The sequence below is a fragment of the Myotis nattereri genome (assembly GCF_964212035.1).
Source record: "Myotis nattereri genome assembly, chromosome: 15".
Lineage (NCBI taxonomy): Eukaryota > Metazoa > Chordata > Mammalia > Chiroptera > Vespertilionidae > Myotis > Myotis nattereri.
Window position 1 is genome coordinate 50371868 of NC_138090.1, and position 21931 is coordinate 50393798.

Here is a 21931-nt window from a genome sequence, read left to right on the forward strand (position 1 = left end):
GAGGGAGAGCAGGAAGGTTAAGCCAAGAGCGAGGGACGGATCCTGGGAAGGGGTGTAGCTGGAACCCACTCTCAGAGGCCCTGCGTGCAAGAGAGGTGAGCCCTGGCCGGGTTGCTCAGTTGGTTAGAGCGTCATCCCACTACGCCAAGGTTGTGGGTTCAATGCCTGGTCAGTTCACACGCCAGAAACAACCCTTGAACGCATAAGTAAGTGGGACAACAAATCAATGTTTCTCTCTCTCTCTCTTTCTAGAAGAAGAAGAAGAAGAAGAAGAAGAAGAAGAAATAATTTAAGAGAGAGAGAGAGGGGGGGGGGGGGAGAGAGGCGGTACCTGATCCTGTCTGGATGGGTGGGCAGCAGTCAGAGAAGGCTTTCTGAGGGAGGTGGCAGCCAATAGGGTTTTGGAGGATGAGTAGGAGTTCGCCGGCTGAAACAATGGGGTAAAGCCAAGTGGTCCAGGATGAGGAACAGAGGCTGGGTGTGTGCACGCGAGCGTGAAACCATGGAGCTTGTTTTGGGAACTCCAGAGCGGAAGGAAGGGACGTGGTGAGCTATGAGGCTGGCGGTGTGGGCGGGGCCACGACAGGCCAGGTTGCAGATGCCAGGCTGAGGGGCTCAGACCTGGTCCTGGGGCACCTGGAAGAGAGCGCAGTCCTTCAGTCCACAGGTGGGGAAACCCCGGCTCATGCTCAGACCCTTCTGATTTCCACCTGGGCCCTGCCTCCCGCTCCCCCCTCTGCCCACTGTGAGCTGCCCGCTCCTCACTCCTCCTCGCCCCGCCCGGGTCCTCCAGGGGAGATCCGGCTGCCGGCTCCTGGTCAGACGCCCTGGAAGACGCCTGCCCCCGCCCCGCCGCCCCCCCGCCTGCTGGTGAGTCCAGAACAACCAGCAAAGGCACCGCGTGGGTAAATGGAGGCCCATAAACAGCAGGGGGGGGGGGAAGGGCGGGTCCCCCAGTTAACATCCAGGCCTCTGAGGCCGCACAGACGTGAGTTCAAATCCGGGCTGGGCCTGTGCTCTGTCTGCTTTGATTTTTGAGCACCTGATTCTCCCTCCCCAGCCTCAGTTTCCCCGTCTGAAAGGCAGAGCTGTTAGGAGTGGCCACCGAGCAGCTCCTGCAACCCTCCCAGGACACAGGCCCCCTGCGGGAATGGGGAAGGGCCAGTTCAAGGGCAGGAGGGGCTGCAGGAGGCGGGGGTGGGGGCAGCCACTGGGGTTTCAGCCCCGTGGAAGGGCTGGGACTTTGTCCAGGGACCTGGGGAGCCGTGGGAGGCCTGTGGGCCGGGGAGGGGCAGCTCGGGAGGTGGAGCGGGAGGCAGGGAGGCCGGTGGAGGCTGGGCTGGGCCGGGGCTGTGGGGACAGAGCGCAGGGACAGGGCAGAGAGAGTCAGAGTGAGACTGAGGGGTGCCGGGGAGACGGGGAGAGGACGGCGTCTGGGGTGGGGCCGGAGAGGGGGGTATGGGTGTGGGACAGGCTAACGCAGAGGCCCGCGGGTCCCCACAGCACCCCGCGGCCCATGGAGGACCCTTCGGAGGCTCGGCGGCCGGCACCCTTTGGAGTCGTGTGCCCTTCGGCGGTTGCCCTCTCTCTCGCCTACTCCCTGGCCATCCTGGCCGCCTACCTGCTGGAGGTGGCCAGCCGCGGCCTGGTGATCCGAGCGGCGGGGCCCCACCTGCCTCCCGCGCTGTCCGCCGCCTGGTTCGGCCACCAGGCCGCCACCGACGTCGCCTTCACGGTCCTCCTGCCGCTGGCCGCCACCTGGACGCCGTCCTGCTGGCCCCTGGGGGCGGCCTTCTGCCGCCTGGACCCCGGCCTGGCCCTGTTGACCTTCTACGCCAGCGGCCGCCTGCTGGCCCGCAGGGCCGCCGACCGCTGCGCCTCGACCCTCTGGCCGGCCTGGGCGCTGCGCCACCGGGGTGCCCGCAGGGCGGCCTTCTGGGCCGGAGCGTTCTGGCTGCTCCTGCTGGCGCTGGGGGCGCAGGGCCTGCGGGGCGGGGGCTGTGGGGGCCCGCCCCAGCCTGAGAACAGGACTTCGGCCAGGGGGCTGCCCCACTTGTCCAGCGTGGCGCTGAACCAGCTGGTGTTCGGCTTTGGGGTGCCCCTGGGGGTCCTGGGCGCCCTCCACGTCCTCCTGCGGGCCCGGCTGCGCCTGGCCGGGCTCACGGGGGGGAGGCCACCGCTGCTGGGGCTGCCCTGGGCCTCGGGGGCCCTGCTCTTCCTCTGCTGGTTCCCCTTCCACCTGCTGATGCTGCTGAGGCTGCTGGGGCCGCGAGAGGCCTGTCTGGGCCTGGCCGAGGTCTGGGTGCTGCTCAGACCCCTGGGGCTCGCCCTGGCGGGGGCTTGCGGCTGCCTCAACCCCCTGCTCTATGTGTACGGGGACCAGGCCTTCAGGCAGCGGCTGTGGGGGACCCTCTGGTCCTGCCCAGGGGAGGGTCTGGGGAGGAGGCAGGGGGGGTCGGGCGATGGGGATGCAGGTCCAACCTTCCTGCCGGGACCTGAGGGGGGGCAGTGAGGGGAGGGGGGGCAGTGAGGGGAGGGGGGGCAGTGAGGGGAGTGGGGGCAGTGAGGGGAGGGGGCAGTGAGGGGAGGGGGGGCAGTGAGGGGAGGGGGCAGTGAGGGGAGGGGGGCAGAGTGTGAGACTAGATGTAGATGTAGTGAGAGATGGTGAGGTGAAGCAGGGGTGAGAGGGGATCTGGAAGGAAGGAGACAGAGAACAGAGGGAGGGGGACAGGGACCCAGATGGAGGGGCACAGGGACCCAGATGGAGGGGGACAAGGACCCAGGTGGAGGGGGACGGAGACCCAGGTGGAGGGGGACCGGGACCCAGAAGAGAGCAGGTGAAGTGGGAGAAGAGGTACTGGGGCGAGCAGTGGGTGACGCAGAGGTGATGGGGTCCTGCAGCCAGGAGGCCCAGGCCGCCACAGGGAGGGGGCGGGGTGAGACGGTCCAGCCGCCAGGAGGGACCACCTGGGCGACGAGACAGAACCAGACCTGGAGACAAAGGCCCAGGGAGAGACTGAAGCAGGGGGGGGCCCCGGGACAGACGGATGGAGCTGGCACTGGGCCGAAGCCGAGGAGGAGGAGGAGGAGGAGGAGGAGGAGGAGGAGGAGGAGGAGGAGTGGGGAGAGACGGACAGACGGACGGACGGACGGATGGACAGGGACACAGTCCAGCGAGAGACGGAGAGCCGCGGGCGGGGAATGCAGACGCGGGGTAGGACTGTGGGACCAGGCTCACGGCCCACCCGGGACTCCCGCACGTGGGGCTCTCAGGCCTAAAACCGGAGGATCCCCCGCACCCCAGACGCCTTGGCCCCAGGGACCGGGGAACGCAGGGCCTGAGCTCACACCTGGCTTATCGGTGCCTCCTAACCATCCTGCTCCGGGGACCCTGTTGTCTTTCGAGTTCAAACTCCCAAATGGTCCCAAATGAAAGGGTAATTTCTGCTCCACGTTCTGGCGTCTCCGATGTGTCCCAGGAGTGAGCTCAGAAGTGCCCGCCCCGGACACCCGCCGCTCTCTGTCCTGGGAAACGTGTGGCCGCAACGCCCTCGGCCTGCGGCTCCTTCGGACCTGCATCTCCGGGGAGTTTTTACAGTTCTGGACGCCCAGGCCCCACCCGCGGGCCCTATGGATTTCGTGGTGGCTGGGGCGGGGTGGGCGCTGGGAATTTGAAAAGCCCCCCAGGGAGCCCGCAGCCAGCTGAGCCCCATTGGTCTCCACGGCCTGCGGCTGTGAAAATGCAGCCGCCAGCTCCCCGGGGCCCAGCACTCAGTGCTGGCAAGGCCCAGGGGACGCCAAGACCAAGCTCTTTGCCAATAAATCGTTTTATAAACACGACAGCCAAGATTCGCGCTGCGGGTCCAGCAGGAGTCTGATTCGACTCCCAGTTGTAGCCACTGAAGATGGAGGGGAGAGGAGTAGAGGGACGGGGTGGGAGGTATATCTGATAGGGAGGGATTTCCCAGGAAGCCTCTGGAAGGGCTGACACAGAGCAGAGGTGGGAAAGGACACTCCAGGCAGAGGGCACAGCATGTGCAAAGGCACTGGGGCATGGCATTTAAAAAAGCAAAACCATCTCTCAGTTATCTGTGGGTAAGGCTGTGCCATGGAGGGGGCTGAGGAGGTGGATGAATTCTAAATATATATATATATACATATATTTTTAATTGATTTCAGAGAGGAAGGGAGAGGGAGAGAGAGAGAAACATCCATGATGAGAGAGAATCATTGATCGGCTGCCTCCTGCACGCCCCCCACTGGGGATCAAGCCTGCAACCCGGGCATGTGCCCTGGACCTGAATTGAACCATGACCTGGTTCACAGGTTGCCGCTCAACGGCTGAGCCACGCTGGCCCGGCTGGATGGATGTTTTTTTAAAGAGAAAGCCTGGAGGAAGCCAGTGCACACAGCCTTCAACGCAGGCCGCGGGACTGTGACTAGAAATTCTCAGGGGGACAGGGGAGCCATAGGAGGGCTGTGAGCAGGGAGGGAGAGGGTCAACTTTGGGTGTAGAGAGACCCCTGTGATGGGGTAGAGAATAGAAATTGGGGGCTCCATGGTTGAGCATTGACCTATGAACCAGGAGGTCCCAGTTCGATTCCCTGTCAGGGCACGTGCCTGCCTTGCGGGCTCCATCCCCGGGGGTGGGGGGTGGGGGGGGCGTGCAGGAGGCAGCCCATCAATGATTCTCATCATTGGTGCTTCTATCTCTCTCCCCCTTTCCCTCCCTCTCTGAAACCAATAAAAATATATTTTAAAAAAAAAAGGAAGGGAGGAAGGAAGGAAGGGAGGAAGGAAAAGGGGGTTGGGGCGAGGGTCCAAGGTAGGCCAGCCAGGGAAGTGTGGGGGTGGGAGCAGTGAGCGTCCCCCGCCCCCCCCCCCCCCCCACACACACACACACTTCCCCAGTCTCAAAGTATTGGTTTTGCGGAACCCCACTTCCCTCCAGGAGCCGGACTCATCTGGGAAAATGGCCCAACACCGCCCCCATGTGGTGACTCGGAGCATTGCAACCAAAGCTCCTATAAGTCAGACTGTCCGAACCAGGACGCCCGAGCGTTCAAGGGGGCGCAAGTGCCCAGTGTGCGGAACCACTGGCCCCAAGTGTTGGCGATCTCTAGCCGACAGACACGGTAGCGGAACCATGATTCTACCCCGAACTGGACTTTGCTGGTCCTTTGCCGGGAAGCCCAGCATGTTCGCTCATCCTGTGAAGAAGGCGCCTTCTCGGATCTCCAGGTGAAATGCAATGGTTTCTTTTCGGGTGAGAAAGTGGCTGAGGGTTCACCCAGGGCAAGCCAGGTCCTGGGGACGGAGGCAGGGAGTGGGGGAGCCCGTGACCTCGGGAGCCCGGGGCTGACTCTGTCCTGGGCATCTGGAATCTTTTGTAGGAAGGGGCGTGGACGGTGGGTTTTGAAGGTTGAATATAAGTTTGCTAAGAGAAAAGAAAGACGCTTACGATGCCCACGTTCGTCTTCGGTTTCAGGCCGTCCTTGCGGTGGCCTTCTGGGCCCAGGGGACAAAGACGTTTTGATCTTTGTCTGATAAGAAAGCCGGGACTCGGAGAGAAGAAATGAAATCTGCTGTGCAGAGCGGTGTGTGTTGGGGCCAAGAGGTGAATCAGCCCTGCTCTTTCTCTTCTCTGTGCTCTTGCACCCAAAGTTGGAATAACTTCTTCCTCTCTGAACACTCCTGACAAACTCCTACTCACCCCTCAAAACCCAGCTCAAATTCTGGGCCCCTACCCTCAAATCTGAGAATATGGGCCCCAAACCCCTCCTCCCTCAGACCCAGGAGTCCAGGCCCCCAGCCCCTCCTCCCTCAGACCCAGAGGTCCAGGTCCCCCTCCCCTCCTCCCTCAGACCCAGGAGTCCAGGCCCCCAGCACCTCCTCCCTCAGACCCAGGGGTCCAGGCCCCCAGCCCCTCCTCCCTCAGACCCAGGGGTCCAGGCCCCCAGCCCCTCCTCCCTCAGACCCAGGAGCCCAGGCCCCCAGCCTCCTCCTCCCTCAGACCCAGGAGTCCAGGCCCCCAGCCCCTCCTCCCTCAGACCCAGGAGTCCAGGCCTCCAGCCCCTCCTCCCTCAGACCCAGGAGCCCAGGCCCCCAGCCCCTCCTCCCTCATTCCCTCCTCCCTCAGACCCAGAGGCCTGGCCCTGGGACAGAGTCCCCCACGGTGTTGGCACAGAGCTGGCTATGCTGATTCATTTATTAAGTCTCAGAGGCCAGAGTCATGGTCGGGGCAGAGGCCGGGCTCTTGGATTAAGCTGCCCTGTTTCTTCACTTCCTCATCGCTGAGCCTAAGAGGGGAGGAGACACAGACATGCAGGGATGTGGGAGAGGGGAGGCCAGGACGCTGGCACGGGGACCGCCGACAGAGCCGCCCGCCGCCTCCTCCCCGCGCTCACCTTGTTGAAGAAGTAGATGGAGGCCAGGATGGTGAACACGGCGATGGCCAGGGTCACGTTCTGTGGGGACGGGGAGGGGGAGGGGGAGGTCAGGACCCAGCCCCTCCCGGCCCTGCCCGCCCTCCCTGTCCCACCCGACCCGCCCTCACTTCTTGAAAGTTCATGGCCATGAGCCCGCTGGGCAAGGTCACTTGATCTCCTTCTCCCTCTGCTGCTCTTGGGCCTCTGGGTCAGAGAGGGGAGGCCAGCCAGTCACCGGAACCTGAGGGGGTTGTCCAGGAGACCAGAATGGTAGCCGTGGTGATGGGGAAGGGCATTCTGGGTAGAGGGGACACTGGGGCAGAGGCCTGGGGGCCAGGAATGTCCTATGGGGGCCCGGCTGGTGTGGCTCAGTGGTTGAATGTCAACCTGTGAACCCGGAGGTCGCGGTTTGATTCCCGGTCAAGGGCACACGCCCGGGATTGCGGGCTCGATCCCCGGTGTGGGGTGTGCAGGAGGCAGCAGGTCAATGACTCTCTCTCATCATGGATGCTTCTATCTCTCTCTCCCTCTCCCTTCCTCTCTGATATCAAGCAAGAATATTGAAAATAAAATGCCCCATGGGGTAGCTGAGCTTGGGACCAGGACATTTGAGATAAGCCCCTCTTCCTCCCCGGTCATTGCCGCCGACTTCCACCCAACACCACCCCGAGGACTTTGTCCCAATTCACTGGAGGGGCTGGGGAGCCACAGAGGGCTGAGGGGGGCAGGTCAAGGGCCGGCGTGGTAGGAGCTGTGGGCGCAGGAGGAGCTGTGGGCACGGGAGGAGCTGTGGGCGCAGGAGGAGCTGTGGGCCCGGGAGGAGCTGTGGGCCCAGGAGTAGCTGTGGGCGCGGGAGGAGCTGTAGGTCTGGGAGGAGCTGTGGGCCCAGGAGTAGCTGTGGGCGCAGGAGGAGCTGTGGGCGCGGGAGGAGCTGTAGGTCTGGGAGGAGCTGTGGGCACGGGAGGAGCTGTGGGCGCGGGAGGAGCTGTGGGCGCAGGAGGAGCTGTGGGCACGGGAGGAGCTGTGGGCACAGGAGAAGCTGTGGGCACAGGAGGAGCTGTGGGTCCGGGAGGAGCTGTGGGCACAGGAGGAGCTGTGGGCGCAGGAGGAGCTGCAGGAGGAGCTGTGGGTCCAGGAGGAGCTGTGGGCACGGGAGGAGCTGTGGGTCTGGGAGCAGCTATGGGCCCAGGAGCAGCTGTGGGTCCGGCAGGCGCTGTGGCCTGAGCAGTGAGGGGCCATGCTGCTTTCTCCAGCGCGTCTGCCAGACGCAGGTCGCAGGTCGGCAGGTGCCACAGAAGCCTGGGCTGGACTTCAGAGCCCGGTGGCGTTTAGGGGCTGGAGCGGCCGTCACAAGGGGCAGACACCAGCCGTGGCGGCGGCTTCCCCAGCTCTGGCCACAGGGCCGAGCCGCGGCTCCCACAGCCCCTCTCCCTCCCCGGTCATTGCCGCCGGCTTCCACTCTGCCCCCTCCTGCTGTTTTGCAGACACCTAACTCTCGTTGTGTCCCTCACGCCCTTCGAACGGACCTCCAGGTGACCGGAAACACAGAGGAGGGAGAAACCTGGGCAGTCCACCTCCTACCCACGGGCCCGCGTCTGCGAATCCGTCTGCTCACAAAGCTATCTCCAAGCCCCGAATGAACGCCATGGCGCTGTCAGGGCATTTGTGGAGATATATCCACATCTACACCTACATCTACGTCTATGTCCACGTTCATGTCCACATCCACAATCACATCCACATCTATCTATATATCTCTATCTCTATATCTATATCTATCTATATCTATCTCTATATCCATATCCATATCTACATCTGTATCTGTATTTATATATCTATATCTTTTTAAAAATATGTTTTTATCAATTTCAGAGAGGAATGGAGAGAGTAAGAGAGATAGAAACATCAATGATGAGAACCATTGATCAGCTGCCTCTGCAAGCCCCTTACTGGGTTGGAGCCTGCAACCAGGCATGTGCCCTTGACTGGAATCGAACCGGGCACCCTTCAGTCTGCAGGCCCATAAATGCTGTACCCACTGAGCCAAATCAGCTAGGGCTATATCTCTATCTCTATCTCTATCTCTATCTCTATCTCTATCTCTATCTCTATCTCTATCTCTATTATCTATATCTATGTATCTCTACATCTACATCAAATATATATATAGGGTGTCACCCCAAAATGTATACAACCACTTTGAAGAGTTCTTAAGGCAGTGGTTATTAAAACACATTTCAAAATCATTACAAATTGTCCGCACGGAGCGATCAGCTGTTCAATGGGATACGTTGTGGGACGCCCTGCACATAGGTGTGAATGCCATGATGCTTTTCCCCTCGAAGCAGCGACCAGCACTTGCCAATTCAGTGTCCCCAGCGGGTTCCCTCAGCACAGCCGCTGGCAAGGCCAGACTCGGCTGGGAACCTACGCGTCAGAGCGCCAACCGGAAAATTCCAGGAGGCGAGGCATCCCACAGGGCGAGCCGTACACAGAGCAGACAGACAGAGCCCCGAAGGCAAGTGGACTTTCTATTTTAAAAAAAACCCCTAAGAGACGCATGACCAGAACGGGCGACCTGAACGGGGTCCTGCTTGGACAGAGCAGCCCGAAATGATGTTTGGGGGGGAAATCGCAGACATTCCAGAGGACAGGGGGCCTGAGAGAGGAGGAGACATTTGCCAAAAAGTGCAAGTGACAGAACGCACGCCCGGTCTGACCTCGTGTGGGGGAAAAAGTGTGCGTATGAAGCCAGTGCCTGAGCTGTCGGAGCGGGTCTCCTGTCCCCGTCCCAGCAGAAAGCGGCCGGCACAGCCCCCGGGGGTTTAACGGGAGCGAGTTTAATGCAGGGACCGTGCTCAGGGAGGAGGGACAGCGCCCCGGCTTAGCACAGGTGGGGAGCTGCTACCACCCTGTTGGGGGTCGGATCAAGCCCCTCCCGCCCCCCAAGGTCTGTTCACACCTCAGCCCTGGCACCTGTGGATGTGACGTTAGAAACAGGGTCTTTGCAGGTGTAATCGAGTTAAAGTGAGGCCATAATGGGTGTCCCTGTAAGTGTAAGGAAAAGAGAGAGCCAGGGACGATGGAGGCGGGAGCGAGCGCCCACAGGTCAAGGAACCCCAACGAAGCCAGCAACGCCGCCTTCCAGCAAACGAATTAATACACAACTCCAGGACGTCAAGGGGCAGGAGAGGGGTCCTTGTCGCCCGAGTCCCAAGAGACAGGGTCCCCAGTCGGGAGCTACGTGACAGCCAAAAGGTGTCCTTGGATGGCTGACCCCAGCCAGAATGCAGAGGGCAGGGGGCCAGCTCAGGGTCCTGCCTGGAGGGCAGAACGTGGATGGGAGGGGCCGGCGGGCCTTGGAGGAGGAGCCAGGATGTTCTTGGGTATTTACCTCTGTGGTGGACTGAATCATGTGCCTAAAATGCCCGCGCCCTCATCCCACAGCCTGCGAACACGTTCCCTCACCTGGCGAAAGGGACTTGGCAGAGGCGATTCCGTGACAGATCTTGAGATGGGGCCTGTCTTTTAAAAAATATGTGTATATATATTTGTATTGGTTTCAAAGAGGAAGGGAGAGGGAGAGAGAGAGAAACATCCCTGATGAGAGATGAATCATGGATCGGCTGCCTCCTGCACGCCCCCCCCTGGGGATCGCGCCCGTAACCTGGGCACGTGCCCTGACTGGGAATTGAACCTCCACCTCCTGGTTTTGATAAGACACTGCCTCGCTCACATCTGCCTAAACCTTATCACATTAAGACTCTAGGCCAGCGATGGCGAACCTTTTGAGCTCGGCGTGCCAGCATTTTGAAAAACCCTAACTTAACTCTGGTGCCGTGTCACATACAGACATTTTTTGATCTTTGCAGCCATAGTAAAACACAGACTTATATGTTTGATATTTATTTTAGATATTGAAATGCCATTTAACAAAGAAAAATCAACCAAAAAAATGAGTTCGCGTGTCCCCTCTGACACGCGTGTCATAGGTTCGCCATCACTGGTCTGGGATGTGGGGCGAGGGTGGGGGTCTCCTTGCTCCTGGGCCCAGCTTACAGGCACCTGGGTTCCAATCCCGGCTTTGCCTGCCCCTCAGCTGTATTCCTTCAGTCAAGTTACTTAACCCTCCCGTGCCTCAGTTTCCCCCTCTGCACAACGGGGGCTGGGGATAATCCTACGAGCGCCTCCTGGGGTTGTGATGACGATGAAATGGATTAGTCCACGGGTTAACCCCGAGGCTGGCAAAGGCCCGGGGGAGCCGGCGGCTGGGGAACGTGCTGGGACCTGCTCGCGTGCGGTGCTGGGAGGTAATGGGCGGGTGGGGCTGTGGCACAGACGGCCGGCTGAGCTCAGCGTCTGGCTGCGTGGACATGGCCGGACCAGGGTTCCGGGGCCACGCCATCGGACCGCTCCTGCTCCTGCTGCTGCTCCTGCCCCAGGCCCTGGTGGAAGGACCCCTGGTGTTTGTGGCTGTGGTGAGGCGCCCCCACCCCGGCCGGTCCCCTCCCCTGCCCTCCCCCAGGCCGGCCCTGACCGGGTGGGTCCCCTCCCCAGGTGTTCCGCCATGGGGACCGGGCCCCGCTGGCCTCCTACCCCACCGACCCGCACAAGGAGGCCGTGTCCACGCTGTGGCCGCGCGGCCTGGGCCAGCTGACCTCGGTGAGGAGCTGGGGGTGGGCTGGAGTGGTGAGGCCGGGCGGGGAGGGGTCTGCTGAGCCTGCTCTGTCCCCAGGAGGGGGTCCGCCAGCAGCTGGAGCTGGGCCGCTTCCTGAGGAGCCGCTACGAGGCCTTTCTGAGCCCCGAGTACCGGCGGGAGGAGGTACTGCCATGTCGACCTTCACCCGGCCCCCCGACCTCCCACCTCTGCCCCCTGCTGACTCCCATGCTCTCCTTGGGCCTCCGCCTCTGGCCTTTGATCCCCGTCAATTTGATCTGCTGCTGTGTCTGATCTCTGATCTCGCAGCGTCCGCTTCTGACCTCGTCCCAATCTGAGTCACACCTGGACCTCTGACCCCTGACCTCCATCAATTCCAGCTTTATTTTCTGGCCTTTACCTCTGTCTTCTCGCTCTCGCCAACACCAGCCAGACCTTCTTTTTTTTTTTTAATTTTTTTAAAATATATTTTATTGATTTTTCACAGAGAGGAAGGGAGAGAGATAGAGAGTCAGAAACATCGATGAGAGAGAAACATTGATCAGCCGCCTCCTGCACATCTCCCACCGGGAATGTGCCTGCAACCCAGGTACATGCCCTTGACCGGAATCGAACCTGGGACCTTTCAGTCCGCAGGCCGACGCTCTATCCACTGAGCCAAACCGGTTTCGGCCAGCCGGACCTTCTGACCTCCACCCTCGCACTCCAAAACTTGACCGAGTCTGTCTTTAACCTTCATGGAATCAACGTGCCCTCCTGGCCTCAAGCCTTTGACCTCTGCCCTTCACCAAATCTTTCCTTTCCTATCTCCTCTTCTGTCGTCTGCCATCCCCTAATTAGGATCGTTCCTCCTGACCCCTGACCTCTGATATGTACTGAACTCTGACCCCATGTCCTCCATCCCGCTCTCCTAATCTTGACCTCCAGCTTCCAGCCAGCATCCATTCTGATCTTCCTTTTTGACTTTCTTTTTTTTTTTTTTTTAATATATGTTATTGATTTTTTTTTTACAGAGAGGAAAGCAGAGAGACAGAGAGTTAGAAACATCGATCAGCTGCCTCCTGCACATCTCCCACTGGGGATGTGCCCGCAACCCAAGTACATGCCCCTGACCGGAATCAAACCCGGGACCCTTCAGTCCGCAGGCCGACGCTCTACCCACTGAGCCAAACCGGTTTCGGCCCTTTTTGACTTTTGATGACTCAGCCGACCCCCTTAACCCTACACACCCACCCCATCTCTGACCTCCAACCCGGCTGCTCCTGCCATGGACCTCTGATTCCAGCTTCCAACACGGAAGCTCAGACATTCAAATCGGACCTGACGTTTTGACGCCTGACCCCTTTCAACTCCAGAGTGAACCCAAAGCTTTGCAGCTAACCTCTGACCCCGACTGTGGGCCCCTTGTGACCGTCGCCCCCTCGCCCGCCCCTCCCACCCCAGGTGTATGTCCGCAGCACGGACTTCGACCGGACCCTGGAGAGCGCTCAGGCCAACCTGGCGGGGCTGTTCCCCGAGGCCGGCCCGGGGCGCCCTGAGGCCGCCTGGAGGCCCATCCCTGTGCACACGGTGCCTGTCACTGAGGACAAGGTCAGGGGGTGTGGGCAGGGCCGGGGATGGGCGGCACGGAGAGAGGCAGAGGCCGGAGGAGAGGAGGTGCAGGGCTTGGCGGGCGGCTCCCGGGAGCCTGAGTTGGAGCAGCAGGAGCTCCTGGGGCAGAGCGGTCCCGACGGGTGAGCCCTGTCCCCCTGCTGGGCAGCCAGGCCTGGGAGAGACGGGCCACAGCCCTGACTCCCCCACCCCCAGTCGTGCTGCTGTCCTCTCTGAGCCTCAGTTTCCCCCAGCTGCTGAGGTTCCCCACGCGCAGTTGTCCCCGATACCACGAGCTGCTGCGGGAGGCCACGGAGGCCGCCGAGTACCAGACGGCGCTGGAGGGCTGGACGGTGAGCAGGGCGGGCGGGACGGGGCGGGGAGCGGGCGCGGCGGTCCTCCGGACTCACCTGGCCCTGTCCACCCAGGACTTCCTGGCTCACCTGGAGAACTGCACGGGGCTGTCCCTGGTTGGGGAGCCGCTCCGCAGGGCGTGGAAGGTTCTGGACACACTGATGTGCCAGGTGAGCTTCCGCCCAGCCAAGTGGCTAAGGCGAGCTGAGTTCAAATCCCAGCTTTGCAGCTCAACAGCCATGCTCCCGCAGGCCAGCCCCTTAACCCTTAGGGCAGTGGTTCTCAACCTTCCTAACGCCGCGACCCTTTCACACAGCTCCTCCTGTTGTGGGGACCCCCGATTTCATTGTTACAAACTGAACGTCATGAAAGTATCGTGACTCATCACAAAAACAATATGTAATTACATATATGTTTTCCGATGGTCTTAGGCGACCCCTGTGAAAGGGTCGTTCGACCCTCCCAAAGGGATCGCGACCCACAGGTTGAGAACCGCTGCCTTAGGGCCTCAGTTTCTCCATGTGCACCATGGGGCTGGGGACACCGAGGGACCACCACCTGGGGTTGCTGTGAAGATCGAAATGGGTTAATCCACGCCATGTGCCGGCGCTCAGGCCCAAGGCTACGTGTTTGCAATTCCTCTTTGTGGTTCTACCGTCCAAAGAGCGCCCCAAACCAGCGCCCCTGGCACGGCCTGATGCTCTTCATAAGCTGGGCTTCCCCCACTTGCTGGGAATGTTCCCAACCGCACAGTGGGACTAGCAATGTGTGTGATTGGGGGGCTGCCCAGACCCTACGGGATGCTAGGAGGTATGTGGTACTGGCAGCCTGGGACGGGGCCAAAATCCCAAATGGCTGAATTCTGAAACACCTCTGGCCCCAAGGCTCTCAGGGAAGAGCTGCTGGACTGTGGGGTGATGGTGATTAATGTAAATAATTGCTACTGCCCAGGCCACCACTTCCTGACCTGGCCAGCCCCAGCTGTGCAGGGTTCTGATGGGGGCGGAGAGAGGATCGCAGGAACAAGTACCGACATTGGGAGGGCGAGGGGACCACGAAGAGCTCGGGACATCCGGTCGCATTGTCCTCCCTCCCTGTCTCTCCCCAGCGAGCCCACGGCCTCCCCCTCCCGTCCTGGGCCTCCCCGGACGTCCTGCAGACACTAGCCCAGATCTCGGCTTTGGACATTGGGGCCCACGTGGGCCCACCCCGGGCAGCAGAGAAGGCCCAGCTGACAGGGGGTGAGGTTTGGGGTGGGGGAGGGTGGGAGGCTGGGCACCTCCCTCTGGGGGTTCTTAGCACCCTGGTCTTGCCCCCTCAGGGATCCTGCTGGACGCTATCCTTGCTAACTTCTCTCGGGTCCAGCGCCTGGGGCTGCCCCTCAAGATGGTGATGTACTCGGCTGTGAGTCTTTGGCAAGGGAGGCGGCGAGGGCACAGGGATGAGGGGGGTGGCCACTGGGGTGAGGAAGACCAGTGGGTAACTCATAGCTGCAGACATATCACTAGAGGTATAGTGTCTGGAAGGAGGGAGGAGATGGTGTTCTGAGAAAGAATTCAGCTCCTCTAGGAGGACAGGCTGTTGAATTGAGCTGCCCAATCATGTTTTGCGTCCATGACCAATGTTTGTTTTGTTTTGTTTTAAATATATTTTATTGATTTTTTACAGAGAGGAAGGGAGAGGGATAGAGTCAGAAACATCGATGAGAGAGAAACATCGATCAGCTGCCTCCTGCACACCCCCTAACTGGGGATGTGCCTGCAACCAAGGTACATGCCCTTGACTGGAATTGAACCTGAGACCCTTGAGTCCGCAGGCCGATGCTCTACCCACTGAGCCAAGCCAGTTAGGGCCATGACCAATGTTTTTTTAAAAAAATATATTTTTATTGATTTCAGAGAGGAAGTAAGAGGGAGGGATAGAAACATCAATGATGAGAGAGAATCATTGATCGGCTGCCTCCTGCACGCCCCACACTGGGGATCAAGCCCACAGCCTGGGCATGTGTCCTGACTGGGAATTGAACCTCGACTGCGTGGTTCACAGATTGACGCTCAACCACTGAGCCACGCCGGCAGGGCCATTTGACTAATCTTTATTAAATGATTCCTTGTACCGGGTGGGACTGCCTTCAGGGTGAGCAGCTTTGGGGGCTGGGTTCCTAAGGGGCCTGGGGACGTCTGGGAGGCAGCTGGATGCAGGAGCCTAGAGCGCAGGGAAAGAGGTCGTCAGGGGAGGAGAGAGGAGCTGGCTCAGCCCTGATCTGCCGGCAGCACGACAGCACCCTGCTGGCCCTCCAGGGGGCCCTGGGCCTCTACGACGGGCACACCCCGCCCTATGCTGCCTGCCTGGGCTTCGAGTTCCGGAGGAGCCTGGGGGACCTCGACGACGACAAAGATGCAGGGTGAGGAGGGGTGGCGCCTGGGAACGGGCGGGCAGAGCTCTCCAGAGGAGGGATGGTGGCAGGCAGAGGGCTGCCCGGCACCGGCCTGGAGGGGGAGTTGGCCAGGGAGGCCATCAGGAGGTTGACGGGTGGCCAGGAGCCCAGCTCCTCCATTCAGATGCTTGTAGATTTGAGGTCAGTGGCAGGGGAGGTGAGGAGCCTTGCTGCCACGCCTCCTCTCTCTGCAGGAACGTCACCATCTCCCTCTTCTACCGCAACGACTCCACCGGCCTGCCCCTGAGCCTCAGCCTCCCCGGGTGCCCAGCCCCCTGCCCACTAGGCCGCTTCCGCCAGCTGACCGCCCCGGCCCGGCCTCCAGCTCACGGGATCCCCTGCCACGGCACCCATGAGCCTCCCACTCCCACGGGTGAGGCCCTTGGTGCTGGGGTGGGAATAGGAGGGTTCAAGTCCTGAGACTCACCCCTCCTGTTCTCCCTGCAGCCACCGTCGTGCCCCTGTTGGCTGGGGCTGTGGCCCTGCTGGCGGCGCTCTGCATAGGGCTGGGCTTGCTGGCCTGGAGACCCGGCTGCCTGCGGGCCTGGGGAGACCCCGTGTGAGCCGCGAAACTGGGCATCCCCTCCCCACTGCTGACCCTGGACCCCAACATGTGTGCTCACCCGCTGTACCAGCTTCCGTGACTTCTGTGTGCGCCTGTGCGTGGGGAGGGAGGTGGGGGGGGAAACGGGCACACCGGGCTCCCAGGCCTGGAAGTCACAAGTGGTTGTGTGCACACACGTACATGGCTTGTGCACACATGCAGTTCATGTGTAGGTATTTGAACACTTTGCATGTGATGGCACATATCTGCATGTTTGACAGGCCCCTATGCACACGTGCAATCTGTACTGGTGTGTGCGGGTGCCTCTAGGGGCGTGCTGATGCGTTTCTCTACCTGCATGATGGCATGTGGTGGTTCTGTCGGGATGGTATTAGCAGGTACGGCACCTGTGGTGTGAGAAACAAGGCTGAGCTTTCCTAGACTTGATACCCAGGGGACAAGTGGCACCTCCAGCCCTCTAAGCTCCTGGGGTGGGGTCAGGCCCGTCTGGTATCTGGAGAGCTAAGCCCGGCCCCCAGGCTGCTCAGTACCAAGCCTGAGGCTGTGTGATTCGGGAAGCCGCAGGCCGCTGGGCTCCCATCTCAGGGCGCGTCAAGACTCAGACCGTAGCACCTCTGAAATGAACCTCCCAGGACCAGCAGAGTAGGTGCGGCTGGACCGTTCTCCGGACTGCCATCCGGCCATTTGAATAAAATGTAAGATTCAGGTCCCAGCCACATCTCAATGGCTCACGGCCACACGTGGCTGGTGGGCCCAGTGGATCTAGGACCCAGACAGCACTTACATTCCTGCAGCCACTGCCCTTCCCACCAGCCAGGCATCAGGCTCAAGTGTGTGAACACCCCAGGTCAGAGCCCTGGGGGCGGGGGTGTTGGTGTGTAGCAGGCAGCCACTCACTCAGTGCCACTACAGATGGTAGAGTTGGAGAGCTGGAGGTGGGGTGGGGGGAGAGGTTGTGGCTAGAAGTCGATCCCAGCTACCAGGACCTTCCAACGGGGGAAAACAGGGTGCAGAGCCCCCTAGACTGAGAGGAGAAAGCCAGGTCTACCCAATTCCCAGCACTGTGGGCAGGGGACCATGCCCTGGACTCTGAAGGTAGCCTTGCCACCCCATCACACCCATCGTCTTAGAACAGGCCTTAGAAGCGAGGCAGCCACACCCAGATGCCCTCTGTACTTGGTCCTGGGAGGGGCACTGCTTCTTACTTCTCACCCAGGGAAGGCCTGAGTCCTTAGGTTTCCCTGCCCTGCTGCTGGGGGTGGCTCCCAGGGCTTGACGGAGCATAGCTCTCTAAGTAGGGCCCACGGAGACAGGCATGTCCAGAACCCTGCCCCATGAGGGTTCTGGAAATGGCTTTGCAGGGGGGCCGCGTCAAGCACCACAGTGCATATGCAGTGATGCTCACTATTTAAGCCCTCACTCCCCACCCTCAGCGGGATTCCTGGTCCCAACATTTAACCCAGACGCTGGCCAGAAACCACACATGCAGCTAGAGACACTGGGACTGGCCTGGCAGTCCCTTCCCCAGGTGAGCAAACAGCAGGCTGGCTTCAGAAGGGAAAGGCGTTACAAACAAAATAGTCTTAAGAGAAAAATCAAGACAACAGAGAAGAGTGTGCTTAAAACCAAAGTGCTGTATATGCTTCAAGTATTAAAACAATGCATTAACAAGTAACAAAAACAGTGCAAACTTCATGTTGTGGGCCATGGGGTCTCCCCGCTGGGCCGGTAGTGCTTTGGGGGCCCGAGGGGTGCCCACCCAACATGCTATTTCAGCTGACATGTAAGAGGCCTGCTGGGTTCTCTACAGAACCACTGTGGCCAGCCAGTGACACCCATGAGGTAGCTACTGGGGCAAGGACACCTTATTCTTCTGGGCTCCTCAAAACTAGGTGAGGGTGGCCTGCCCATAAAAAACTCAAGGTCAGCCTTAGCCAGTTTGGTTCAGTGAATACAGCCTGTGGACCGAAGGGTCCCTGGTTCGATTCTGATCAAGGGCACATGCCCGGCTTGCAGGCTGGATCCCCAGTAGGGGGCATGGAGGAGGCAACCAATCAATGATTCTCATCATCGATGTTTCTAGCTCCATATATATATATACACGTTAAAAAATACTCAACTCTTACATCTTAAAAACAAAACAGGTGGGCGGTCCCTCAGGGGACTCTGCATCTCCCTGCCCTGGAAACTAGGGCTCCTAGATAGGGCCCAGAGGCAGTTAAGGAGCCATGGGCTCCTACCCACAGGCCCTGATGGAGTAGCGTGGAGGCGGGGGCTGCTCCTCCTCCAGCATGTAGGCTGGGAGGCTGCGGCTACGTGTGGCTTCCTTGACATACAGGTCCAGGAGGACCTTGGTGGACTGCTTGTCCACCCTCTCCTTGGACATGTCATGGCTCAGGAGCCAGCTCAGGTGGTCCCTGAGCTGTTCTCTGCCCTGGACCTCCATCATCACCTCCAGCACTGTCATGCCCTTGAATGGCAGGCCGACCAGCGCCAGCTGCATCTTGGAGGACCTGGCCAGTGCCAGCAGGCGCCCACGCCGGCCCTGTGTGAAGGGCCTGTCCTCAGGTGTAGGCCATGGTGCCTGCCCAGATGCAGGCTCACGGTAGATCCACTCCAGTATGCTCAGCTGGTGCGCCAGCTGGATGCACTGCTACATGGTGGTCCAGGACCCGAAGGGCATCTCGGTGACCTCGAAGTGCAGGAAGGATTGCCAGCGCTGGAGCCAGGCCTGCAGTGGCCAGGTGAGTAGCACCTTGCGGCTGCCCCGCAAACACTTGTAGAGGCAGTTGAAGATGGTGTTGCTGGTCAGGTCACCCAGCAGTGCCAGCTCCTGGGAATTCAGGGCCAGGGCCAAGCCGCCTTGGTCACACACCCACAGGATCCAGGTGATCATGTGCTCGTTGGGCTTCTGCTTGAAGTGCTGTGCAATGGCCAGGAACTCAGTGTATATGTAGTAGTGGTGCGCCGGCACAGTCATGCTCTCGGCCATGGTCACAACTGCTTTGGAGGGAAACAGCAGGAAGCCCAAGGAGTGCTACTAAAGGAGCTGCAGGCAGGGACACAGGGGCACCAGGTGTGGCAAACAGTTACAGCTGCAACACCTCCCTGGAGCTGGGGCCCCTCAGACCCCTGGGTGTCAAAGGTCCCAGGAGGCACAGTGTCCTCATGAGAGGTCAGAGCCCAGTGCTGGACATCATAGGGGCCCCAAGCACAGCCCAACACAGAATGTCTCTCTGCAGTGCCCCCAGCCCCTCCTTTATAAACCTCCCCTTACCCAGTAGTATTACTGTGAAGATTCAACCAATTGAGAAGCAGGCCTGGCTCAGCTAACTGCTCAGCCTTTGCCTTGACCTTAGCATAATTCACACAATCTATGAATGAGGGCGCCTCTTCTGTTCTTACCTAGAGCAATGACCCTTCAACCCCTAGAGAAGTGGTTCTCAACCTTCCTAATGCTGCGACCCTTTAATATAGTTCATGTTGTGGTGAACCCCCACCATAAAATTATTTTCGTTACTACTTCATAACAGTAATTTTGCTACTGTTATGAATCGTAATGTAAATATCTGATATGCAGGAAGCATTTTCATTGTCACAAATTAAACATAATTAAAGCATAGTGATTAATCGGAAAAACAATATGTAATTATATATTGTTAAATATTTATTTCTAATTACAAGTAAATGAAATTTTGTCTTGAAGCATGGTGTAGCACAGGTAACAGTCTTAACAACAGTAAACTACATTACCACATTTTGCGACAGTATGCGTAAAAAGCCAACGTCAGTGCGAAGGTTGAGATTGCTCCTTTCTCACCAGATCAGAAATTCTCGGGGCAGTCTTTGCAAGAGCACAACGAAGAACATCTTCCACAACAAGTCTATTTCTGTATTTAGACTTGATAAGCAACAAGCTGGAAAACCCTGTTTCACAAAGATATGTTGTTGGAAATGGAAGAAGAAGGCGCAACACAGTCTCAGACAGAACAGGATATGACTGCAAACACTTGATCCAGAATTTTGTAACTGGCATTGTAGAGAAATCAGTTCTTGCTGCATCGTTGTTAATAAGTTCAATGAACTCCTCTTGTGCTGTCTCAGGAACATCTTCAACTTTGACTGTGAATGGGCTTCTGGCAAGTGCGAATGGGGTGTCAGGCAGATTTGGAAAGTACAATGAAATTTCGTCTGCAAGCATGTGCAAGTGTTCTTTCACAGAAATTATCATCGTAATCCTTTTGTCTAGTTCAATGTCATGTTCCTCAAAGAAAGCAGATAAGGTAGGCAACATGTAAATGTTATTTTTATCCAATTTTTTTTGCCAAAGCTGAAGTTTCATTTGGAATGATCGGATCTTTTCAGACAAATCGAGGCATGTTGCATTTGGTCCTTGCAGTGATAAATTTAACTCATTCAAGATGGCAAAGATGTCAACCAAGTAAGCTATTTTCTGCAGTTCACTTTTATTGCTGAAAAGTGCTTCGAACTGTGGTCTTGCTTTCTGATTAAAAAATGTTTTGAGTTCATCACGAAGCTCAAAAACACGTTTTAAAATTTTTCCTCTTGACAACCATCTCACTTCAGTGTGAAATAGCAGAGCATTGTTCGGCGCATCCAACTCGTTGCACAGTTGCGAAAACAGTGGACTGTTTGAAGTGCTCGTCTTTACAAAATTGACACAACTTATTACACTTTCCATTACTTCTTGTAACTCTTGTGGCAGCGTCTTTGTTGCCAATATTTGCCAATGAATCATACAGTGAGTTCCGATGACTTTTGGTGACTCATTCAGTACCAAACATTGAAATCCAGATCGACATCCTAGCATAGCTGGAGCACCATCTGTGCAAACACCACAAACCTTTTCCCAAGAGATCTTATGCTCTTTCAGAAATGAATCAACTGTGTCAAATACATCACGTGCAGTAGTTGTTGTTTCAAGAGGTTTGCAAAAAAGAAACTCATCTTTAAAGTCGCCATCATTAATATACCTCACGTAAACCAGTAACTGTGAACAGTTTGCAACGTCTGTAGATTCATCAAGCTGGATACTAAATATTGGAAGTGGAGCAGATTTAATTTCCTGGATTACCTGATCAAGAATATCAGCAGACATGTCATCTATTCTTCTGCGGACAGTGTCATTAGATAAGGAAACTGCACTCAATTTTGTAACAAATTCATCTCCGATCATAACTCGAACAATGTCTTTGGCCGCTGGCAATAGTAAATCCTCAGCAATGGTGTGAGGTTTCATAGCTCTGGCGATTCTGAGTGCCACCAAATATGAAGCTTCAACGGCTGCTACGTTTTGTTTGTGGCACCTGCCACCAGTGTCAAATCTGGCTTTCTTAAGTCCATCAGCTTTGCTTCTAAAATAGTTGGTATCCTTGCCGGCAAAGCTTAGATGCTTGCTATCAAAATGGCGTTTTAGTTTGTTCAGCTCCATAGATTCGGCTGATAGAACTTTACAACAAATAACACATTGCGGTTTCTCAATTCCTGCTGTAATTATTGAGGTAAAACCATACTGTAAAAAATCCTCACTATATTTTCTTTTCTTAATATTCTTCTCTACACGATCCATTGTCATGGGATGGTTTGCTAATGAAAATAATATATAACAACAGCTTTAATAATACAAAAGATGATACATGGCATAGTTCAGTCAATACAGTTCATTAAAGTATCCTGTATCCTATAATTTACCATTCTGTTTTGTTTTTTTTACATACCTGTTACTATCATAAGGGGGCAGTATTCATAGCAACCACAGCTGAATATAAAAAGACCGATCAGCATCCAGATTAAGTTCCCATGATACAGATATTTTTCTTTGCAGTACTTGATTTTACAGTATATGATTTTACATTAACCCAGTAATTATAATTCATGAA

The 21931-nt window shown here is 57.7% G+C and overlaps 2 protein-coding genes across 2 annotated transcripts; both read left to right on the forward strand.

The window, feature by feature from the left end:
- Positions 1-1516: 1516 nt before the first annotated feature.
- GPR32 (G protein-coupled receptor 32) lies at positions 1517-2512 on the forward strand (the record flags this gene model as incomplete). Its single annotated transcript, XM_081107357.1, has 1 exon — positions 1517-2512. One exon carries the CDS (start codon positions 1517-1519, stop codon positions 2510-2512), a length of 996 nt encoding a protein of 331 aa, XP_080963483.1.
- An 8289-nt stretch (positions 2513-10801) lies between these two features.
- On the forward strand, positions 10802-16029 carry ACP4 (acid phosphatase 4; the record flags this gene model as incomplete). Its single annotated transcript, XM_081108275.1, has 11 exons — positions 10802-10906; positions 10986-11090; positions 11164-11250; positions 12529-12675; positions 12930-13028; positions 13104-13199; positions 14138-14270; positions 14351-14433; positions 15303-15433; positions 15661-15839; positions 15914-16029. The coding sequence occupies 11 exons, from the start codon at positions 10802-10804 to the stop codon at positions 16027-16029; spliced, it is 1281 nt and encodes a 426-aa protein (XP_080964401.1).
- Between the last annotated feature and the right edge of the window lie 5902 nt (positions 16030-21931).